General features: G+C 46.1%; 1 protein-coding gene across 4 annotated transcripts in view; it reads right to left on the bottom strand.

The window, feature by feature from the left end:
- The window catches only part of SZT2 (SZT2 subunit of KICSTOR complex), a 223,145-nt gene that overhangs the window by 30,871 nt on the left and 173,785 nt on the right, over positions 1 to 18,489 (bottom strand). For 2 of the 4 annotated variants that reach the window (XM_040360883.1, XM_040360884.1), the window contains 4 exons: positions 16,826 to 16,904; positions 16,517 to 16,597; positions 16,357 to 16,431; positions 13,420 to 13,479 (listed from right to left, as the gene is read on the bottom strand). In XM_040360883.1, the coding sequence (XP_040216817.1) occupies positions 13,420 to 13,479; positions 16,357 to 16,431; positions 16,517 to 16,597; positions 16,826 to 16,904 (295 nt within the window). The remainder of the gene's footprint in view (positions 1 to 13,419; positions 13,480 to 16,356; positions 16,432 to 16,516; positions 16,598 to 16,825; positions 16,905 to 18,489) is intronic. The other 2 variants (XM_040360885.1, XM_040360886.1) reach the window with 1 other exon arrangement.

The following is an 18,489-nucleotide window of genomic DNA, read 5'->3' as shown; positions in this document are numbered from 1 at the left end:
TGCTCCGTCCTGCCTTGTCCCCGTGCTCCGTCCTGCCTTGTCCCCCGTGCCGCCTTGTACCCGTGCTCCGTGCCGCCTTGTCCCCGTGCTCCGTGCCGCCTTGTCCCCGTGCCGCCTTGTCCCCGTGCTCCGCGCCGCCTTGTCCCCGTGCCGTCTTGTCCCCGTGCTCCGTGCCGTCTTGTCCCCGTGCTGCCTTGTCCCCGTGCCGCCTTGTTGTCCCCGTGCCGCCTTGTCCCCGTGCTCCGTGCTGACTTCTCCCCCCCTGTGCTGCTCTCCCCCCCTCAATCTGTCAGGATGGAGAGCAGAGGTAGGAGCCGCTAAACCTGGCTCCTACCTTTTCAGAATGAACAGAGTCAGTGATCACTGACTCTGTCCATTCACATAACTGAGTATCATAACCTGTGTTTACGATGCTTCAGTTTATGAATAGAGAGAAGCTTCTCTCCATTCATTTCAGCTGAGGCTGCTGAGAAAGGGACTGGGGAATCTGTGTCCTTAGTCCCTTTTTCTGTCTTAAAGGGGAGATGTCAGAGGTCTGTTAAGACCCCTGATATCTCTCCAAAGACCCCTAACAGGGCTGATTAAAAAAATAATTGCAATACATATTAAAAAACACACTGACAATCCACTCCCCCCCCCCAAAAGAAAAAAAAAATCACTGTAAAAAAAAAAAAAAAAATTGTAAAAATAAATAAATAAATACTGCCACTGTCACATGACATTAAAAAAAAGTATCGGTATTCGGTATCAGCGAGTACTTGAAAAAAAGTATCGGTACTTGTACTCAGTCTCAAAAAAGTGGTATCGGGACAACCCTAGCCCACATCCCTAATTAAAACGGAGGTCCACCCTAAAAAAAAAAAAAATAGTCAAAAAGGCTACAATTTTTTTTTATACTTACCAAAAGTGTCTGTTACTAGGCAGATTGTCCTAATCTGCCACTTCTTCTGGGACCTTGTGTGTGTCCCAGGAGACATCCGCCTATTCACATAGCGCCGCACGACTTGCAACGCTTCACTTCCTGATTCCCTCACCGAGGATGGCGGCGGGGCAGCCGAGACCTGAGCGATTGCTCGGCTTCCGACATCGTAGGCACCTTGGACAGGTAAGTGTCCGTATTAAAAGTCAGCAGCTACAGTGTTTGCAGCTGCTGACTTTTAATTTTTAATTATTTCTTTAAATGCCGGACCTCCGCCTTTAACCACTTAAGGACCGCCTCCTGCACATATACGTCGGCAGAATGGCATGGCTGGGCACAGGCACGTACAGGTACGTCGCCTTTAAGAGCCCAGCCGTGGGTCGCGGGGACCCGATCGCCGCCGGTGTCCCGCGATCGGTCACAGGAGCTAAAGAACGGGGAGAGGTGAGTGTAAACAAACCTTCCCCGTTCTTCACAGTGGCAGTGTCATTGATTGTCTGTTGCCTGAGAAAGGCGATCAATGACATCACAATTCCAGCCCCGCCCCCTACAGTTAGAAACACATATGAGGTCACACTTAACTCCTACAGCGCCCCCTAGTGGTTAACTCCCAAACTGCAATTGTCATTTTCACAGTAATCAGTGCATTTTTATAGCACTTTTTGCTGTGAAAATGACAATGGTCCCAAAAATGTGTCAAAATTGTCCGAAGTGTCCGCCATAATGCCGCAGTCACGAAAAAAATTGCTGATCGCCGCCATTAGTATTAAAATAAAATTATTAATAAAAATGCAATAAAACTATCCCCTATTTTGTAAACGCTATAAATTTTGAGCAAACCAATCGTTAAACGCTTATTGCGATTTTCTTTACCAAAAATAAGTAAAAGAATACGTATCGGCCTAAACTGAGGAAAAAAAAATGTTTTTTTTTATATCTTTTTTAGGGATATTTACTATAGCAAAAAATATTGAATTGTTTTCAAAATTGTGGCTCTATTTTTTTTCACCAAAAGAAAGCTCTATTTGTGGGAAAAAAAGGACGCCAATTTTGCTTGGGAGCCACTTCGCACGACCGCGCAATTGTCAGTTAAAGCCGCAGTAAACCCGCATATACATTTTTTTTAACCCTGCAAGGCAAAAGCCATAATGAGCTAGCATGCGCGCGGGAGATTACAATCCGGCATTGGTCGGCGGGGCCGGCCCTTCAGCTGATGATCCCCCCTGCGCATGCGCCGCTGCAATCAGCGGCGCATTGCGAGGGGAGATATTCTTTATACCTACAGGTAAGCCTTATTATAGGCTTACCTGTAGGTAAAAGTAAAAAAAGTGGGTTTACAACCACTTTAAAGCGACGCAGTGCCGAATCACAAAAAGGGGCAAGGTCCTTAACCCGCATATTGGTCCGGGTCTTAAGTGGTTAAAGTGCAAAATGGGAAAAAAAAATCCTCTGTGGGACTTTGAGAGGCAGAGAGTCTTTAAAAGCGATCAAATTGTATTAAAATGTATATTTATTAGAATAAGTTAACAAATAGAAATTGGTAAAAAACGTGGACGCATTTACACAAAGATATGGGTGAAAATAGCAAGAAAGCGATTGCAACGATACAATAACGCCACTTGGCTCTGTCCTGACAATTGGACTAGGACAGAATAATCCCAACGTGTTTCAAGTTTGAAAGTGATGAAAACCTCCTCCTCAGGGTCTAGTGGTAAGGTACATTGTTATATAAAATTTAACAAAGACAGCAGTAAACAATTATAATACATTGTATATAAATAAATTACATGTGAATAGATTTAACAATAAACACAATACATTGGAACCTCGGATTACGAGCATAATCTGTTCCAGGAGAATGCTTGTAATCCAAAGCACTCGCATATCAAAGCGAGTTTCCCCATAGAAGTCAATGAAAACGAAAATAATTTGTTCCGCATTGACTTCAATGGCATGCAATACCGTATGTGGCCAGAGGCGGAGAGCGGGGGGCGGAGAAACTCGGAAACTTCCGAAAATGCCAGAGGACACCTCGGCTGACCTCTGCAAACCTTGGAAAGACTTCGTTCCCCAGATTTGCCGAGGTCAGCCTGAGCTGTCCCCGGGCCTTTCCAAACGGAGACATTCGGCTCCAGCGTCCGCCCAGGCCAAATGCGGTACTGCACACCGCTTTGGCCTGATTCGTGCTCGTTTTGCGAAACAACACTTGCAAACCGAGTTACGATTTTTAAAAATACAGCGCTCGTATTGCGAAACGCTTGTTAACCACCTTGTGACAGACCTAGCTGCGACAGAGGCTTTTGGAGAGGACTGAATGCGAGCCTCTTGCCTTCCGATTATGGGTCAGGGCCTCAAAACAGGAAGGCGGATCGGTTATCCCGGAAGACAGACCTGGAACCTTAAGACTACTTTTCCAACATCCTCGAGTTGACCCGTTCGGGGTCCCACTGTGGCTGTTGGACTGTTTCTTAGGGGGGAGTATTGTCATGGACCTTGGAATGCTGAAGTGTTTGAATGTTACACAGTGGGGGGTCTTCTGCCCTGTCTTAAGGCAAACCCCCCCCCCCCCTCTAGACGGCTCCATGGTCTGGAGGAAAAGCATTGTTCTGTGTCTGGCTATTTGTGTACTTTGATTGCCCCCTGGGGCTTCCGTCTCATTACACATAGCAGTCCTCCTATTCAAACTATCGGACCAATCCCTGCTGACCTTGTTTCAAGTCCTCATTTGCATGGCTAAGAAGACCTAATTGAGAACTACAACGTACTTTACAATTGACCAATAGGAAAGCGGTTGTTGGGGGCGGGGTGTTCAAACTGCTGTATAAAAGTGTGTTGTGTGCATCCAATAAAAGGGTTTCCTGTTTGAACTTACATACAGCCTGCCTGATGTTTGTTCTGATGGACTTCGAACGCTCTAGTTCAAATCCCCGAGCATCGGATGACCAAACTATCAGACGTTGCGATCTGCAATCTGATCCAATAGCAGCAGAGGAGTGTCGGGAGAGTGGAACCGAGCGAGCAAGGGTCTCGTCACACGCGCCACTCGCAATCCGATGTTCCACTGTACTTCAATACAATGTAAATTCTAACCGTATAGTTCCTGAACAGTCCCTGTTCAGGAACTTTACGGTTAGAATTTACATTATGTTGAAGTGTTGGGTTTATTGTTAAATCTATTCACATGTAATTTATTTATATACAATGTATTATGATTGTTTACTGCTGTCTTTGTTCAATTTTAGATAACAATGTACCTTACCACTAGTCCACTACCACTAGGCCTGAAGAAGAGGTTTCATCACTTTCAACCTTGAAACGCGTCGGCCTAGTCCAATTGTCAGGACAGAGCCAAGTGGTGTTATTGGATCATTGCAATCGTTTTCTTGTTATTTACACCTATATCTTTGTGTAAATGCATCCAAGTTTTCACCAATTTCTATTTGCTAACTTATTCTAATAAATACAAATTTTGATACAACTTAATCGCTTTTAAAGACTCTCTGACTCTCTGTCTCTCAAAGTCCCACAGAGGAAAACATTTCCCATTTTGCACACAAGTAAATGTGGAAGTCTACAAATGGTCATTACTTAAATCCTGGACACAGGATATGGGGGCCTCAGATTTTGTCCAGGTCAAGTATAAAAGTACATATAAACCCAACTCCTAAAGTCTCGCAAGTCCTAATTTTCTAGAGCTAAACTCATTTCTGAATATGTTTCGACCCCGTCCATCCTAGGACTGCAAGGGTTAAGGGCCAGATCCACAAAAGGGATACGACGGCGTTTCTCCTGATACGCCGGCGTATCTCCGTTTCTATCTATGCGCCTGATTCATAGAATCAGTTACGCATAGATAGCCCTAAGATCCGACAGGTGTAATTGTTTTACACTGTCGGATCTTAGGATGCAGTACCGCGGCCGCCGCTGGGGGGAGTTTGCGTCGTAAACCAGCTTCGGGTATGCAAATTAGCAGTTACGGCCGATCCACAACGGTTTTTCGCGTTCGCTACGTCGCCGCTAGTCTAGTTTCCCGTCGCAAATTTACACTTTTTTTTTGGTGCCCTAACTTTAGTCAGCTAAAGTCCACTAACTTGGAAAAATTGCGGCGGTGTTACTTAAATCCGAAAAGTTACGTTGCGCCCGGGCTTCGTGGACCTGGCCCTTAATGCTTGTTTAGTCTAGGGAAGGTGTAATATGTAGAAACATTTGAATAATTCCTCGGTCCCCCAGCAGCCGGCACTCTCCTTAGCTCCCTTGATTTCCCCACATACAACACCGGAGAGAGAGAGGCCGCAACTGGTGTAGGGGAGCAGCTTTATGGGACCAGGGCATGGAGGAATCCTTCAGGAACAAAGACACTCTCCTTAGCTCCCTCGATGTCCTCACATACAACACTGGACTGCTGGCCCTGAACTGCACATGACGACGTCAGAGAGGCCGCAACTGGTGTAGGGGAGCAGCTTTATGGGACCAGGGCATGGAGGAATCCTTCAGGAACAAAGACACTCCCATTAGCTCCCTTGATGTCCTCACATACAACACTGGACTGCTGGCCCTGAACTGCACATGACGACGTCAGAGAGGCCGCAACTGGTGTAGGGGAGCAGCTTTATGGGACCAGGGCATGGAGGAATCCTTCATGAACAAAGACACTCTCCTTAGCTCCCTTGATGTCCTCACATACAACACTGGACTGCTGGCCCTGAACTGCACATGACAACGTCAGAGAGGCCGCAACTGGTGTAGGGGAGCAGCTTTATGGGACCAGGGCATGGAGGAATCCTTCATGAACAAAGACACTCTCCTTAGCTCCCTTGATGTCCTCACATACAACACTGGACTGCTGGCCCTGAACTGCACATGACGACATCAGAGAGGCCGCAACTGGTGTAGGGGAGCAGCTTTATGGGACCAGGGCATGGAGGAATCCTTCAGGAACAAAGACACTCTCCTTAGCTCCCTTGATGTCCTCACATACAACACTGGACTGCTGGCCCTGAACTGCACATGACGACGTCAGAGAGGCCGCAACTGGTGTAGGGGAGCAGCTTTATGGGACCAAGTGTATGGCAGGGAAAAATCCTTCAGGAACAAAGAATTATGCCGCGTACACACCATCACTTTATGTGATGAAAAAAACGACATTTTCTGTGAAGTAAAAAATTACGTTTTTGAAACTTCAATTTTCAAAGACGAAGTTGCCTACACACCATAGTTTTTCTCACAATGTTCTAGCAAAGTGAGGTTACGTTCTCACCACTTTTTCCATTGAAGCTTGCTTCATAAGTAGCTTCTGGGCATGCGCGGGTGAAAAAACGTCGTTTTAAACGACGTTTTTTACTACACACGGTCAATTTCTGTGAAGTAAAAGTTGACGTTTTGAAAAACGACACATAAAATTGAAGCATGCTTCAATTTTTTTTGGTCGTTTTTTTAGAAGACATAAAACGACGTTTTCCCCCACACACGGTCAATTAAAGTGACGTTTTTAAAAACGTAATTTTTTTTCATCACATAAAGTGATGGTGTGTATGGGGCATAAGGTAATAATTTCAGCTCATTCCTTACCCCCTAGACCTCGGCTGCCCAATCTGCAGGGGCCACATTTGACCCTTTGGCACTTCAGTCTTTAATCTAAATTTGGACAGAAGTCAAATTTCTATGTACAGAACAGGTCTAGGATTTGGGGGGCTCCATGGGGACACTGGTGTTTGATTTGAGGACTAACGCGGCTACTGGACAAGCACACAAAAGACCCCGTACTTCAGCGCTGTTGTACCTCGGGCACTTTTTAAGGCAATGTGGCAACCACAAGGCCCATGCGTCGGAATACGCCCCACCAGGCCATTTCATGTGGTCCTTGCACCTCTTGAAGCTGCGGAACCCCCCCCCCCCCGCACTTAATTTCACTCCCACCTTGTCGCAGCAGAGAGGACAGAACTCCTCTGCCAGATCCTATGCCTCTCTGTGCAACCGCAGCACCTCCCCTTCTCTGCCTCCCCTGGTCCCAGCATTTAGCAGACCCTTTCGGCAGCTCACTCTAGACACAGCATTTTCTGCTTCCCAGCTTTGCCCCCAGCTTCTTCTCAGCAGCAGTACAAGGTAAGGGAGGGGTGCACTGTAATGTTAGGGAAGGTGAAGGACTCTTGGCTATTAAAGGTGGGGAGACTCTTGACGTTTGATGTAAGGGGGGGTGGGGTCCTCTGAACATCTAGTCTTAAAGGGGTTGTATAGGTAAATGTTTTTTCACTGTAATGCATCCTATGCATTAAGGTGAAAAAACATCCGACGGTACCGCCCCCCCCGGAACCCCCGTTTTACTTACCTGACCCCTCGAAAGTCCCGCACGCATCCACGTAATCCACGTCGGTTCCCAGCCTGGCCGTTGATTGGCTAGGCTGGACAGATTGATAGCAGCGCAGCCATTGGCTGGCGCTGCTGTCAATCACAGCGGATGATGCGGTGCGCCGGGGGGTGGGGCCGAGTGATACATTCGGCGGCTATGCCCGCCGCTGTATCACGGGAGCGTGCTCGCAAAAGCTTTCCACCATGCGAGTTTGCTCGCATTAAGTTGGAAAGCTTTTGCGAGGAGGAGCCGAGACAGCCGCCGAGGGACCCCAGAAGACAGGCAAAACTAGCTGCACAGTGGAGGCAAGTATAACATGTTTGTTATTTAAAAAAAAAAAGTTTGCCTTTAGGGTTCCTTTAAGCCTGGTACACATGATTGGATTTTCCGCGGACAAAGCGTAGGAATTTTGTCCGAAGGGCATCGGCCATGAACTTGTCTTGCATACAAAACGGCAAAGAATTTTTGGCCAAACACAAAACTACGTGTTTTTTCAGCTCTTTAGCGCCTCCCTTTAGGCAACTTCTGCTAATGTTGTGTTATAGTTAGCATTGCTTCTGAGCAATGCGTGTTTGTACTTTGGATGTTTTTTCCCCGAAGGACTTCTGTACACACAATCGGATAATCCGACAACACACATTTGTTGTTGGAAAATTTTAAAGCATGCTATCCAACATTTGTTGGTGGAAAATTCGACAACAATTGTCCGATGGAGCGTACAAACAGTTGGATTTTCGGACAACAGCCCGTCATCACACAATTCCCGTTGGAAAATCCAATCGTGTGTACGGGCTTTTAGAGGTCCAACCGGGCCTTTGAGGGAAACCATAACGCTGATGTGGTCCTTACATGAAATGGAGGTGGACACCCCTACTTTAAAATGGAGGTTCACCCTAAAACAATTATATAACATTACATCCAGCATAATTCGGATGTGTACAGTATGCCGGTATTTGTTTTTTTTTCGCCGTACATACCGTTTAATTGTTATTTTCCCCCCGGCTTCTGATTCCCGCGGGACTGGGCGTTCCTATTCAGAGGTAGATGATTGACGTCTGGTGAAAAACTTCCCAAGGCGCGTCCCCAGTTTTCCGTAAATAGCCGACCTGCAAAACGGCTCTATACGGCACCTGCGCAGGCGCCATAAGAGCCGACTCGCAGGTTGGCTATTTACGGAAAACTGGGGACGCGCCTTGGGAAGTTTTTCACCAGACGTCAATCATCTACCTCTGAATAGGAACGCCCAGTCCTGCGGGAATCAGAACCCGGAAGCCAGGGGGGGAAATAACAATAAAAAGGTATGTACGGCGGAAAAAAATAAATACCGGCATACTGTACACATCCGAATTATGCTGGATGTAATGTTAGATAATTGTTTTAGGGTGAACCTCCACTTTAAGGCCAGGTTGGGTTTTCCCGAGGCTGAACAGAAAGGGACAATTTGTAACACATACAGGGAAAGACCGGATTTTAGCACAGCTCTCAGCGTTCCCCGTAGACAAAGTGCTCTTATTTTATTTTATTTAATGCCACATGTTCAGGATAAATTACTTTTTCTGCATTTTTTAGTTCCAAAGTACCTGCACAATTAAAAGGATTATTTCAATGATTCACCCAATTTCCATTAGTGCTTCAACAAGCCTAGGGCTCCGAAATGACAGAAATTCCCCAGCACGCCATAAGATTTTCTTTTTAAACTGATTGTTAATTAACTGTACATTCAAAGGATTACAAGAGAGATGCTTGAATCTTTGTAGTAGCAGACTTGAAACTGTCACCGAATTACAATAAAATTCTCCAACCTTGCTAATAAAGACTTAAAACTGTCAGACTAAATAACCCGTACCTGTCTCAATTGGCCATGATAAACTGCCGCGGACTGGGCATGGCTGGAAAAAACTCAGAATGGCCAATCTGCTTTGCCAAGTGGCTGCCAACATTGATGGACAAGTGACTGGGTTAAGTCGCACCCCTCCATGTTTGACATACCAGGTGTACTTTCTTATGAATGCGAGTCCTGTTTCCGTCCTTTACCTGTCAAACACACAGTGTTGACATCCTATGGGTGCTACGTATCCTTGTACCAGGAGCTGGCGCTTACTGTGAGGTTTAGACGGGGAGGCGGGAACTGATGGCCAGCCATATGCAGGCCCTTCTTCTCCAGTTCAAATAGGTACACACATATACAACCAAAGAAAAGACCCAATCACCGCACACCAACAAGACTAGGGGTGCAACGGATCAAAAAACTCACGGTTCGGATCGTTCCTCGGATCAGGAGTCACGGATCGGATCATTTTTCGGATCAGCACTGTAATATCCACATCCCCCCCCCCCACACCAACTATAGTACCCCCTCGGTGCAGACACCCCCCCTCCTCTCAGTACAGAGACCCCCCCTCCGCTCAGTACATTGACCCCCCCCTTCTCTCAGTACAGTGACCCCCCCTTCTCAGTACAGTGACCCCCCCTTCTCAGTACAGTGACCCCCCCTTCTCAGTACAGTGACCCCCTCTTCTCAGTACAGTGACCCCCCCCTCCTCCTGCGGCTTCGGCCTAGCTCCGGAGCTGTGGCAATCCGCGGATCACAGTGTGTTCCGATCCGAAGGGGGTGACCCGTTCGGATCACGGATCAACTGTGATCCGTTGCACCCCTAAACAAGACCCACGTGTAACGTACAGTGGGGGGGAAATGAATGATTTGATCCCCTGCAGATTTTGTGAGTTTGCCCACTTACATAGAAATGAAGGGTCTATCATTTTTATCATAGGTGTATTTTATAGGATAGAGACAGAATATCAACCAAAAATCAAGAAAAAACACATGATACAAATGTTATAAATGGAGTTGCAGTTCAGTGAGTAAAATACCGTATTTATCTTCCTATAGCGGGCACCGGCGTATAGCGCGCACCCCCAACCTAGAAGGGAAATTTCAGGGAAAAAAAGAAAATACTTACAGTTTGAATGCCGGTGTCTTGCCCCGCGTCCATCGGCGGCCTTGTCCGGTCCTGCGTCCGTCTGCGGCCTTGGTGGTGTCCTCCCCGCTTCTCCCACGCTGTTTTTGAGCCGATCCCCGCTTCCCGCGCTGTGTTTGAACGCTGCTGCCGACATATACAGAGCGCAGTACACTCGGGCACCCTCGGTTCCTCTTGCATAAAGGCTAGGAGGCGGCACAGAGCGTGACCACGAGCCGAGCGTACTGCGCTCAGTATATGTCGGCGGCGGCGTTCAAACACAGCGCGGGAAGCGGGTATCGGCGTATATCGCGCACCCACGATATCCCCCTGATTTTAAGGGGAAAAAAGTGCGTGGTATACGCCGATAAATACGGTAAGTACCGTATATACTCGAGTATAAGCCAAGTTTTTCAGCACATTTTTTTTGTGCTGAAAATGCCCCCCTCGGCTTATACTCGAGTCGGTGTCCATCTGCATACCTGATCACCCCGTGTCATACTCAGACGGCGGTCGACCAGTGTAAAAAAGCCGCGCCTCCCCCTCCTCGTCCATGATAGGGGAACACTTGGTTACCCAGCAGTGAGTCAGTGTTCCGCCTATCAAGGACGTCCTCTCATCGATGGATGGATTTCAAGGGTTCCTTCGCGGTTAAAAGGTTGCGAAAGACTTCATACGGGTCTGTACATGTGCCTTCTTGACGAGGACGACCTTACGGGGCGCTGCAGGATTTCAATCCATGGTGACGTATTGTGTTACCAATGGTTTGTTTGGTGACTGTGCCCAACTGCCCTGAGATCATTCACAAGCTCCTCCTCCTGTGTAGTTCTGGGCGGATCCCTCACTTTTCTCATGTGTTTTATGAGCGTTTTAATAGCGCTATTTTTAATGCTGTAAAAATGCTTCGGTGTGAAAGAGGTCTAAAGGGGTTCTAAACCCTTGTGTTTTTTCACCTTAATGCATCCTATGCATTAAGGTGAAAAAACTTCTGACAGTGACCAACCCTCCCCCCCTATTTTACTCACCCGAGCCCTTCGATCCCTCGGCGGAGAAGCTCTCTTCCTCTCTGCCTGGGGTTCTCGGCTCTTGATTGGATAGATTAATAGCAGCGCAGCCATTGGCTCCCGCTGCGGTCAATCAAATCCAATGACGTGGGCACCGGGGGGGGGGGGGGGGCGGAGCAGAGTCCAGCATTCTGTGTCTATGGACGCAAATGCTGGACTCGGGAGCGCGCCCGCAAGGGAGAGCGCTTCTCCTAGGGGGAAGGAAGTTACCGCTCCAGGTGGGTGTGTTGAGAAAATCGGCAACGGTTCAGGAAATCATGACTAAGCACTAATCGGAGTGTGAAACGCGTAGGCTATTTTCCCTGTGTTCTGCTTGTTTTGTAGTGCATTTTATATCCTTTTTTTTTTTTTTTTTTTTTTTTAACAGATTATATCCATTTTTTACAATAAAGACAAACTTATGTTTTTTTTGGAGTGTGGCTGTCCATCCGGTCTTTCCTCATATCAATTGCTTCTCCTAGGGGGTTTACCGATGCGAGAAGGAGCCGGAAGCGCCGCTGGGGGACCCCAGAACCCCACAGTGGAGGCAAGTATGATAGGTTTGTTATTTTAAAAAATTAGGGTTTACAATCACTTTAATGCATAGAACGCATTAATGTCCAAAAAACCAACCCTAATGCCGCGTACACACCATCACTTTATGTGATGAAAAAAAAACCAACGTTTTAAAAAATGACCGTGTGTGGGGGAAAACTTTGTTTTATGTCTTGTGAAAAACGACAAAAAAAAATTGAAGCATGCTTCAATTTTATGTGTCGTTTTTCAAAACGTCGTTTTTTACTTCACAGAAATTGACCGTGTGTAGCAAAAAAACGACGTTTAAGACAACGTTTTTACACCCGCGCATGCCCAGAAGCTACTTATGAAGCGAGCTTCAATGGAAAAACGTGGTGGAACGTAACCTCACTTTGCTAGAACATTGTGAGAAAAACGATGGTGTGTAGGCAACTTCGTTTTTGAAAATTGAAGTTTCAAAAACGTCGTTTTTTACTTCACAGAAAATGTCATTTTTTTTCATCACATAAAGTGATGGTGTGTACGCGGCATGAGGCTTTAGAACCACTTTAATTGGTTGTGATCATACAGTTAAAATTTTGGTCTCTTGGCACTAAAAGTTTTGGGGCCAGAATTGTGGCATCGGTGCACATTTTACAATTTCTGCCAGGGGTGTGTAAACTTTTGAGCACATCGGTTTACAACGTAAAAACATAATAAACAAGGCACAATATAATACAATTTAAGAAAGGAGAACTTACACTTACCAAGTCAGTGACATTTTACCCAAACAGTGGAGGGTGACAAAATCTTATATATGCGCAGCAGAAACCACCATCACCAATACACAACAGCGTTGGGAAAAGGGGGGGGGGGGGGGTTGGGATATTTTTGCAAAAACTGAACCATGTGCAAAGCGGTCACCAGATCACATGCCAAAGACAACGGCGATTCTATTCTCCTGACCCTTTTCACCAAGCAGGGGTGGGGGAGGGGACGACTCTCGTTCTAATCATCTCACCGCTGGTCATCTGTGACAATGTCGGAGATTTTTTCCCATCACCAACACCTGAACAGAACGTGCCAAAGCCCAACACCACCACGAGAAGCTTGTACCCCCAAATTAGGCCTATCGGTTCAGCTGAGCCTTGGTATTACCACCTCCAAAGTGTGAGGGTGGGGGGGGGTTTAGTTGATTGCAGTGCTGAAGCAGAGAATCTGGTTTTTCGTTTTTCTGAAAAACCATCTGAACATTCCCCACCGAGCCACAAACAGAATGGGTAATGTGACATTGCAGGAAAGGATCACAGACAGCGACAGGGCTGACGCGCTCATGAAAAGAGACAGGAGAACAGAAGTGACGGCGTGCCCATCAGACGCACCGCGCGCAGGGGGGAGCATGAGAGCCGCTGACACATATTTAGAAAATTACAAAAAAAAAAACAAAGTGTGAGAGAGAAGAGAGGAAAGGGATGACAATTGTTCAGCATCAACACAGAGGCACCAAACACAGGTTATTGTTCCATGACAAACAAGGACAGGAAGCGGGGACACCAAGAGTGCGGAAAGTAGCGCCAAGTGCGGGAGGGGCCCGAGAGCAAAGGAAGGGGGAGGGGGGAGGGGATAGACGGGACATACCGCAGACTCGGAGGCACTTTCAGGGGTATTCCTGCAATGGGTTCGCATGGAGAGGACACCCTAATAAGAGAGGACATGACACTTGTACACAACAGGAAGTAAAACGCACAGACAAGATGGCTGCTTAACCCACACGGACAGATCCCCATACACAGCTCAGGCAGACACTGGACTCTCAGCGGTAAGGAACGATGGAGCAGCGGTCTTGTAAAAACAATCACACAAAATGTTGGTTATTACAAAAATGATTTGTTTTCATCTCTATGGTGGAAGCCACTATGATGTCATACAAAGGCTTTCTCAGTAGGGAAAAAAAAGCAATGTGCAAGGAAACTAGAATAATCTTATAATTAGCTCACTGCTATGTACTAAAATAGGATCGCTATTGGCGACTGCGATTTACATTTTTTCATTGTACTTTGAAATTTACTTTACTGAATAATACAGAAAGACCACCTAGAATCACAAGAGCAGGGGAAAGAAATCAAAACTAAACATATAGCTGGATTCACGTAGAGGCGCCCAACGCTAGGCAGGCGTAGCGTATCTCATATACGCTACGCCGCCGTAAGTTAGAGAGGCAAGTGCTGTATTCACAAAGCACTTGCCTCCTAAGTTACGGCGGCGTAACGTAAATGTGCTGGCCTAAGCGCGCCTAATTCAAATTGTGAAGAGGTGGGCGTGTTTTATGCTAATGAATCGTGACCCCGACGTGATTGACGTTTTGAACGAACGGCGCATGTGCCGTCCGTGGACATATCCCAGTGCGCATGCTCCAAAATACGCCGCAAAAACTTATTGGTTTCGACATGAACGTATATTACGCCCAGCCCCATTCACAGACGACTTACGCAAACTACGTAAAAATTTGACGCGGTTCCGACGTCCATACTTAACATTGGCTGCGCCATCTTTTTGGTGGAATATCTTTAGGCCTGAAAACGCCTTACGTAAACGGCGTTATCTTTACTGCGACGGGCAAGCGTAACGTTCGTGAATAGGCGTATCTCGCTGATTTACGCATTCTAGGCGTAAATCAGCGTACACGCCCCTAGCGGCCGGCGTAAATAGACAGCTAAGATACGACGGCGCAGGCGGTCGTATCTTAGCTAGATTTAAGTGTATCTCAATTTGAGGATACACTTAAAATATACGACGGCTTAGATTCAGAGTTACGACGGCGTATCTACTGATACGCCGGCGTAACTCTTCCTGAATCTGGATAATACATATTACATTTTCAGGGAGTCAAGTGGCAAATATTATGTCTGTAAGCAATGAGAACACAACCTATCCATTCACTAGAGACCGGTGACATCACTGAGAATGCAGCCTATCCATTCACTAGAGACCGGTTACATCACTGAGAATGCAGCCTATCCATTCACTAGAGACCGGTGACATCACTGAGAATGCAGCCTATCCATTCACTAGAGAGCAGTGACATCACTGAGAATGCAGCCTATCCATTCACTAGAGACTGGTGACATCACTGAGAATGCAGCCTATCCATTCACTAGAGAGCGGTGACATCACTGAGAATGCAGCCTATCCATTCACTAGAGACCGGTGACATCACTGAGAATGCAGCCTATCCATTCACTATAGACCGGTGACATCACTAAGAATGCAGCCTATCCATTCACTAGAGACCGGTGACATCACTGAGAATGCAGCCTATCCATTCACTAGAGACTGGTGACATCACTAAGAATGCAGCCTATCCATTCACTAGAGACCGGTGACATCACTGAGAATGCAGCCTATCCATTCACTAGAGACTGGTGACATCACTGAGAATGCAGCCTATCCATTCACTAGAGAGCGGTGACATCACTGAGAATGCAGCCTATCCATTCACTAGAGACTGGTGACATCACTGAGAATGCAGCCTATCCATTCACTAGAGAGCGGTGACATCACTGAGAATGCAGCCTATCCATTCACTAGAGACCGGTGACATCACTGAGAATGCAGCCTATCCATTCACTAGAGACTGGTGACATCACTGAGAATGCAGCCTATCCATTCACTAGAGAGCGGTGACATCACTGAGAATGCAGCCTATCCATTCACTAGAGACCAATGACATCACTGAGAATGCAGCCTATCCATTCACTAGAGACCAGTGACATCACTGAGAATGCAGCCTATCCATTCACTAGAGACCGGTGACATCACTGAGAATGCAGCCTATCTATTCACTAGAGACCGGTGACATCACTGAGAATGCAGCCTATCCATTCACTAGAGCGGTGACATCACTGAGAATGCAGCCTATCCATTCACTAGAGACTGATGACATCACTGAGAATGCAGCCTATCCATTCACTAGAGACTGATGACATCACTGAGAATGAAGCCTATCCATTCACTAGAGACCAGTGACATCACTGAGAATGCAGCCTATCCATTCACTAGAGACCGGTGACATCACTGAGAATGCAGCCTATCTATTCACTAGAGACCGGTGACATCACCGAGAATGCAGCCTATCCATTCACTAGAGACCAGTGACATCACTGAGAATGCAGCCTATCATTTCACTAGAGACCAGTGACATCACTGAGAATGCAGCCTATCCATTCACTAGAGCGGTGACATCACTGAGAATGCAGCCTATCCATTCACTAGAGACCGGTGACATCACTGAGAATGCAGCCTATCCATTCACTAGAGACCGATGACATCACTGAGAATGCAGCCTATCCAATCACTAGAGACCGATGACATCACTGAGAATGCAGCCTATCCAATCACTAGAGACTGGTGACATCACTGAGAATGCAGCCTATCCAATCACTAGAGACTGGTGACATCACTAAAGATGTAGATAATTCACTAGGAACCAGTGACATAACTTATACATTTGGTGCAGGGAGATGAAGTCACACATATGGAGATTGTATGCATTACAGACATGCAGAAGGTAGGTACCTGTGAGTTAACAGACTGGCCCATTGGTATGCGGGAACATTCCAGAGCATACTGCTTCACACAGAAATAGCATCCCTGAGGAAGAAACATACAGATCAGAATCCTGAAGGCCAAAGTCCACTCACCTCTCACCTTTACCTGTCCATTCCCTCCTACCAACCTGAAAGGAGAGCTCCATCAGTACAATGCCTCCAGGCAGCGCCCTCTGCAGGTGATATGTAATAACTGCATGGGTTGTACTCTGCAAGACAAACACATTACAGGTTTTATAAAACCTTTAAAAATAAAATGTTCTGCCTAAGATCAGGCATCACAGGGCCAGGCAACCTGGCAATTTCATGTTCTGCACGGGCAGTCTACAGATCTCGTCAGTGCAGGTTTCCTTCCACAAAGTCGTAGTTTTACATTTCTGCAGCGGCTGAAATAATCCTCAAATTTCCTTCCCGAGGTCCCAGCGGTGGAGACTTACCTTAGGACTGCCCTCGCTCTTTGGTTTGGATACTCTGTTCTCCGGAGCCAGCGAGGGCACCGCTCTGATCCGCGCTATGCTGTGGATACAAAGATTGCAGTTTATTTTCCCGCTTTAGCCTCTTTTCTATGGCTAGAAATTTCATTAAAGGAGACTTTCTTACTACTGCTTGAAATGATTGAAGTGGATGGATTTAAATGGAACGCTAGCTTTATTTTTTTCTTAAGAATTCCAGGCATGGTATATTTTTCCATAGTTACACTGGTTCAGTTTGTGCCAATGTAACTTTAACTGCTTGCCGACCAGCCGCCGCAGTTATACGGTGGCAGCCGGCAGGTCGGCTCTGCTGGGTCTTTGCTTTGTGCATTGCCAGCACCCAGGGCCGCTGATAAAAAGGGGGTTGCCATATTTTTTTTTTTTTTTTTTTAGGGGTCCGGATGTCCCCACAGGGCCCCATATGACAACTCCCATTTTTTTTATTTTGTTTTATAAAAAATATATATATATATTTTTTTTAATATATTTTTATTTTATTTTTTATTAAAGGGACATTTTTTTTTTTTTTTAGAGGTCCGGAGGTCCCCAGGGTTTCAAAGGCCCCCAGGGCCCCGGATGGCGACCCCCCTATTTTTTATTTATTTTTTATAAAAAAATATATATTTTTTCTAATATATATTTTTTTTATTTTTTAATTAAAGGGCACATTTTTTTTTCTTAGGGGTACGGGGGTCCCCAGGGGCCCGGAGCTCCCCAGGGCCCGGGATGAAAACACCCCTTTTTTTTATTTTATTTCATATATATATATATATATATATATATATATATATATATATATATATATATATATATATATTTTTTTAATTTATTATTATTATTATTATTATTATTATTATTATTAAAGGGCCCAGAGGTCCCCAGGGCCCTGGATGGCAACTCCCCTTTTTTTATAAATTTTTTTTTTTTATATTTTATTTCTTTTTTTTTCTTTTTATTCCTTTTTTGAGATACATATATATTAATTAAAGGGCTCATTATGTCTCCAGGGCTCCATGTGGCAAACCCCCCTTTTTTTTTTTTATAAATGTTTATTTATTTTATATATTTTTTTATTAATTTTATTTAATTTTAAATTTTTATTAATAATTTGTAAAGGGCCCCCCTCCGCTTCTCAATTCGCGGCAGCCCCCCCCCTCCCGCTTCTCAATTTCAGACGGCAGCACCCCCCCCCCCCCCCCCCGTTCTCTGCTCCAGGGGGCCCATGACTGAAGCTGTGTAAGGGACCCCATAATTCATAATTCCTGATGGCGGCCCTGCCAGCACCCACGCTTCTGAGAGGACACTGATTGCTGAGTGCACTCACCTAGAGCGGCAGTTCCCCTTTCTCTATCCACTTACTTCCAGCGGGGCCTGGTGCATTGTGAACACAGGAGGTTGGCCCATTCAGCATGGGCGCCATTCAGAGAATGCTTTGCATTATTGAGTGTTCTCTCGTTGGACAAGGTAGGGGGTGGTGACGCTTGTCTTCCCGTCTCATCCAATCTCAGAATGCTTTGCATTCATTTAGAAAAGGCAAAGCATCATCTGAATGGTGCCCATGCTGAATGGCCAACCCCGTTTAAGGAATGCATTAGGCCAGCCGCTTGAAGTGGAGTTCCACCCTAAAA

The sequence above is a fragment of the Rana temporaria genome, chromosome 7 (assembly GCF_905171775.1).
Source record: "Rana temporaria chromosome 7, aRanTem1.1, whole genome shotgun sequence".
Classification (NCBI taxonomy): Eukaryota; Metazoa; Chordata; class Amphibia; order Anura; family Ranidae; genus Rana; species Rana temporaria.
Note: the sequence above shows the minus strand (reverse complement) of the source record. Positions and strands in the feature narration are given on the sequence as shown.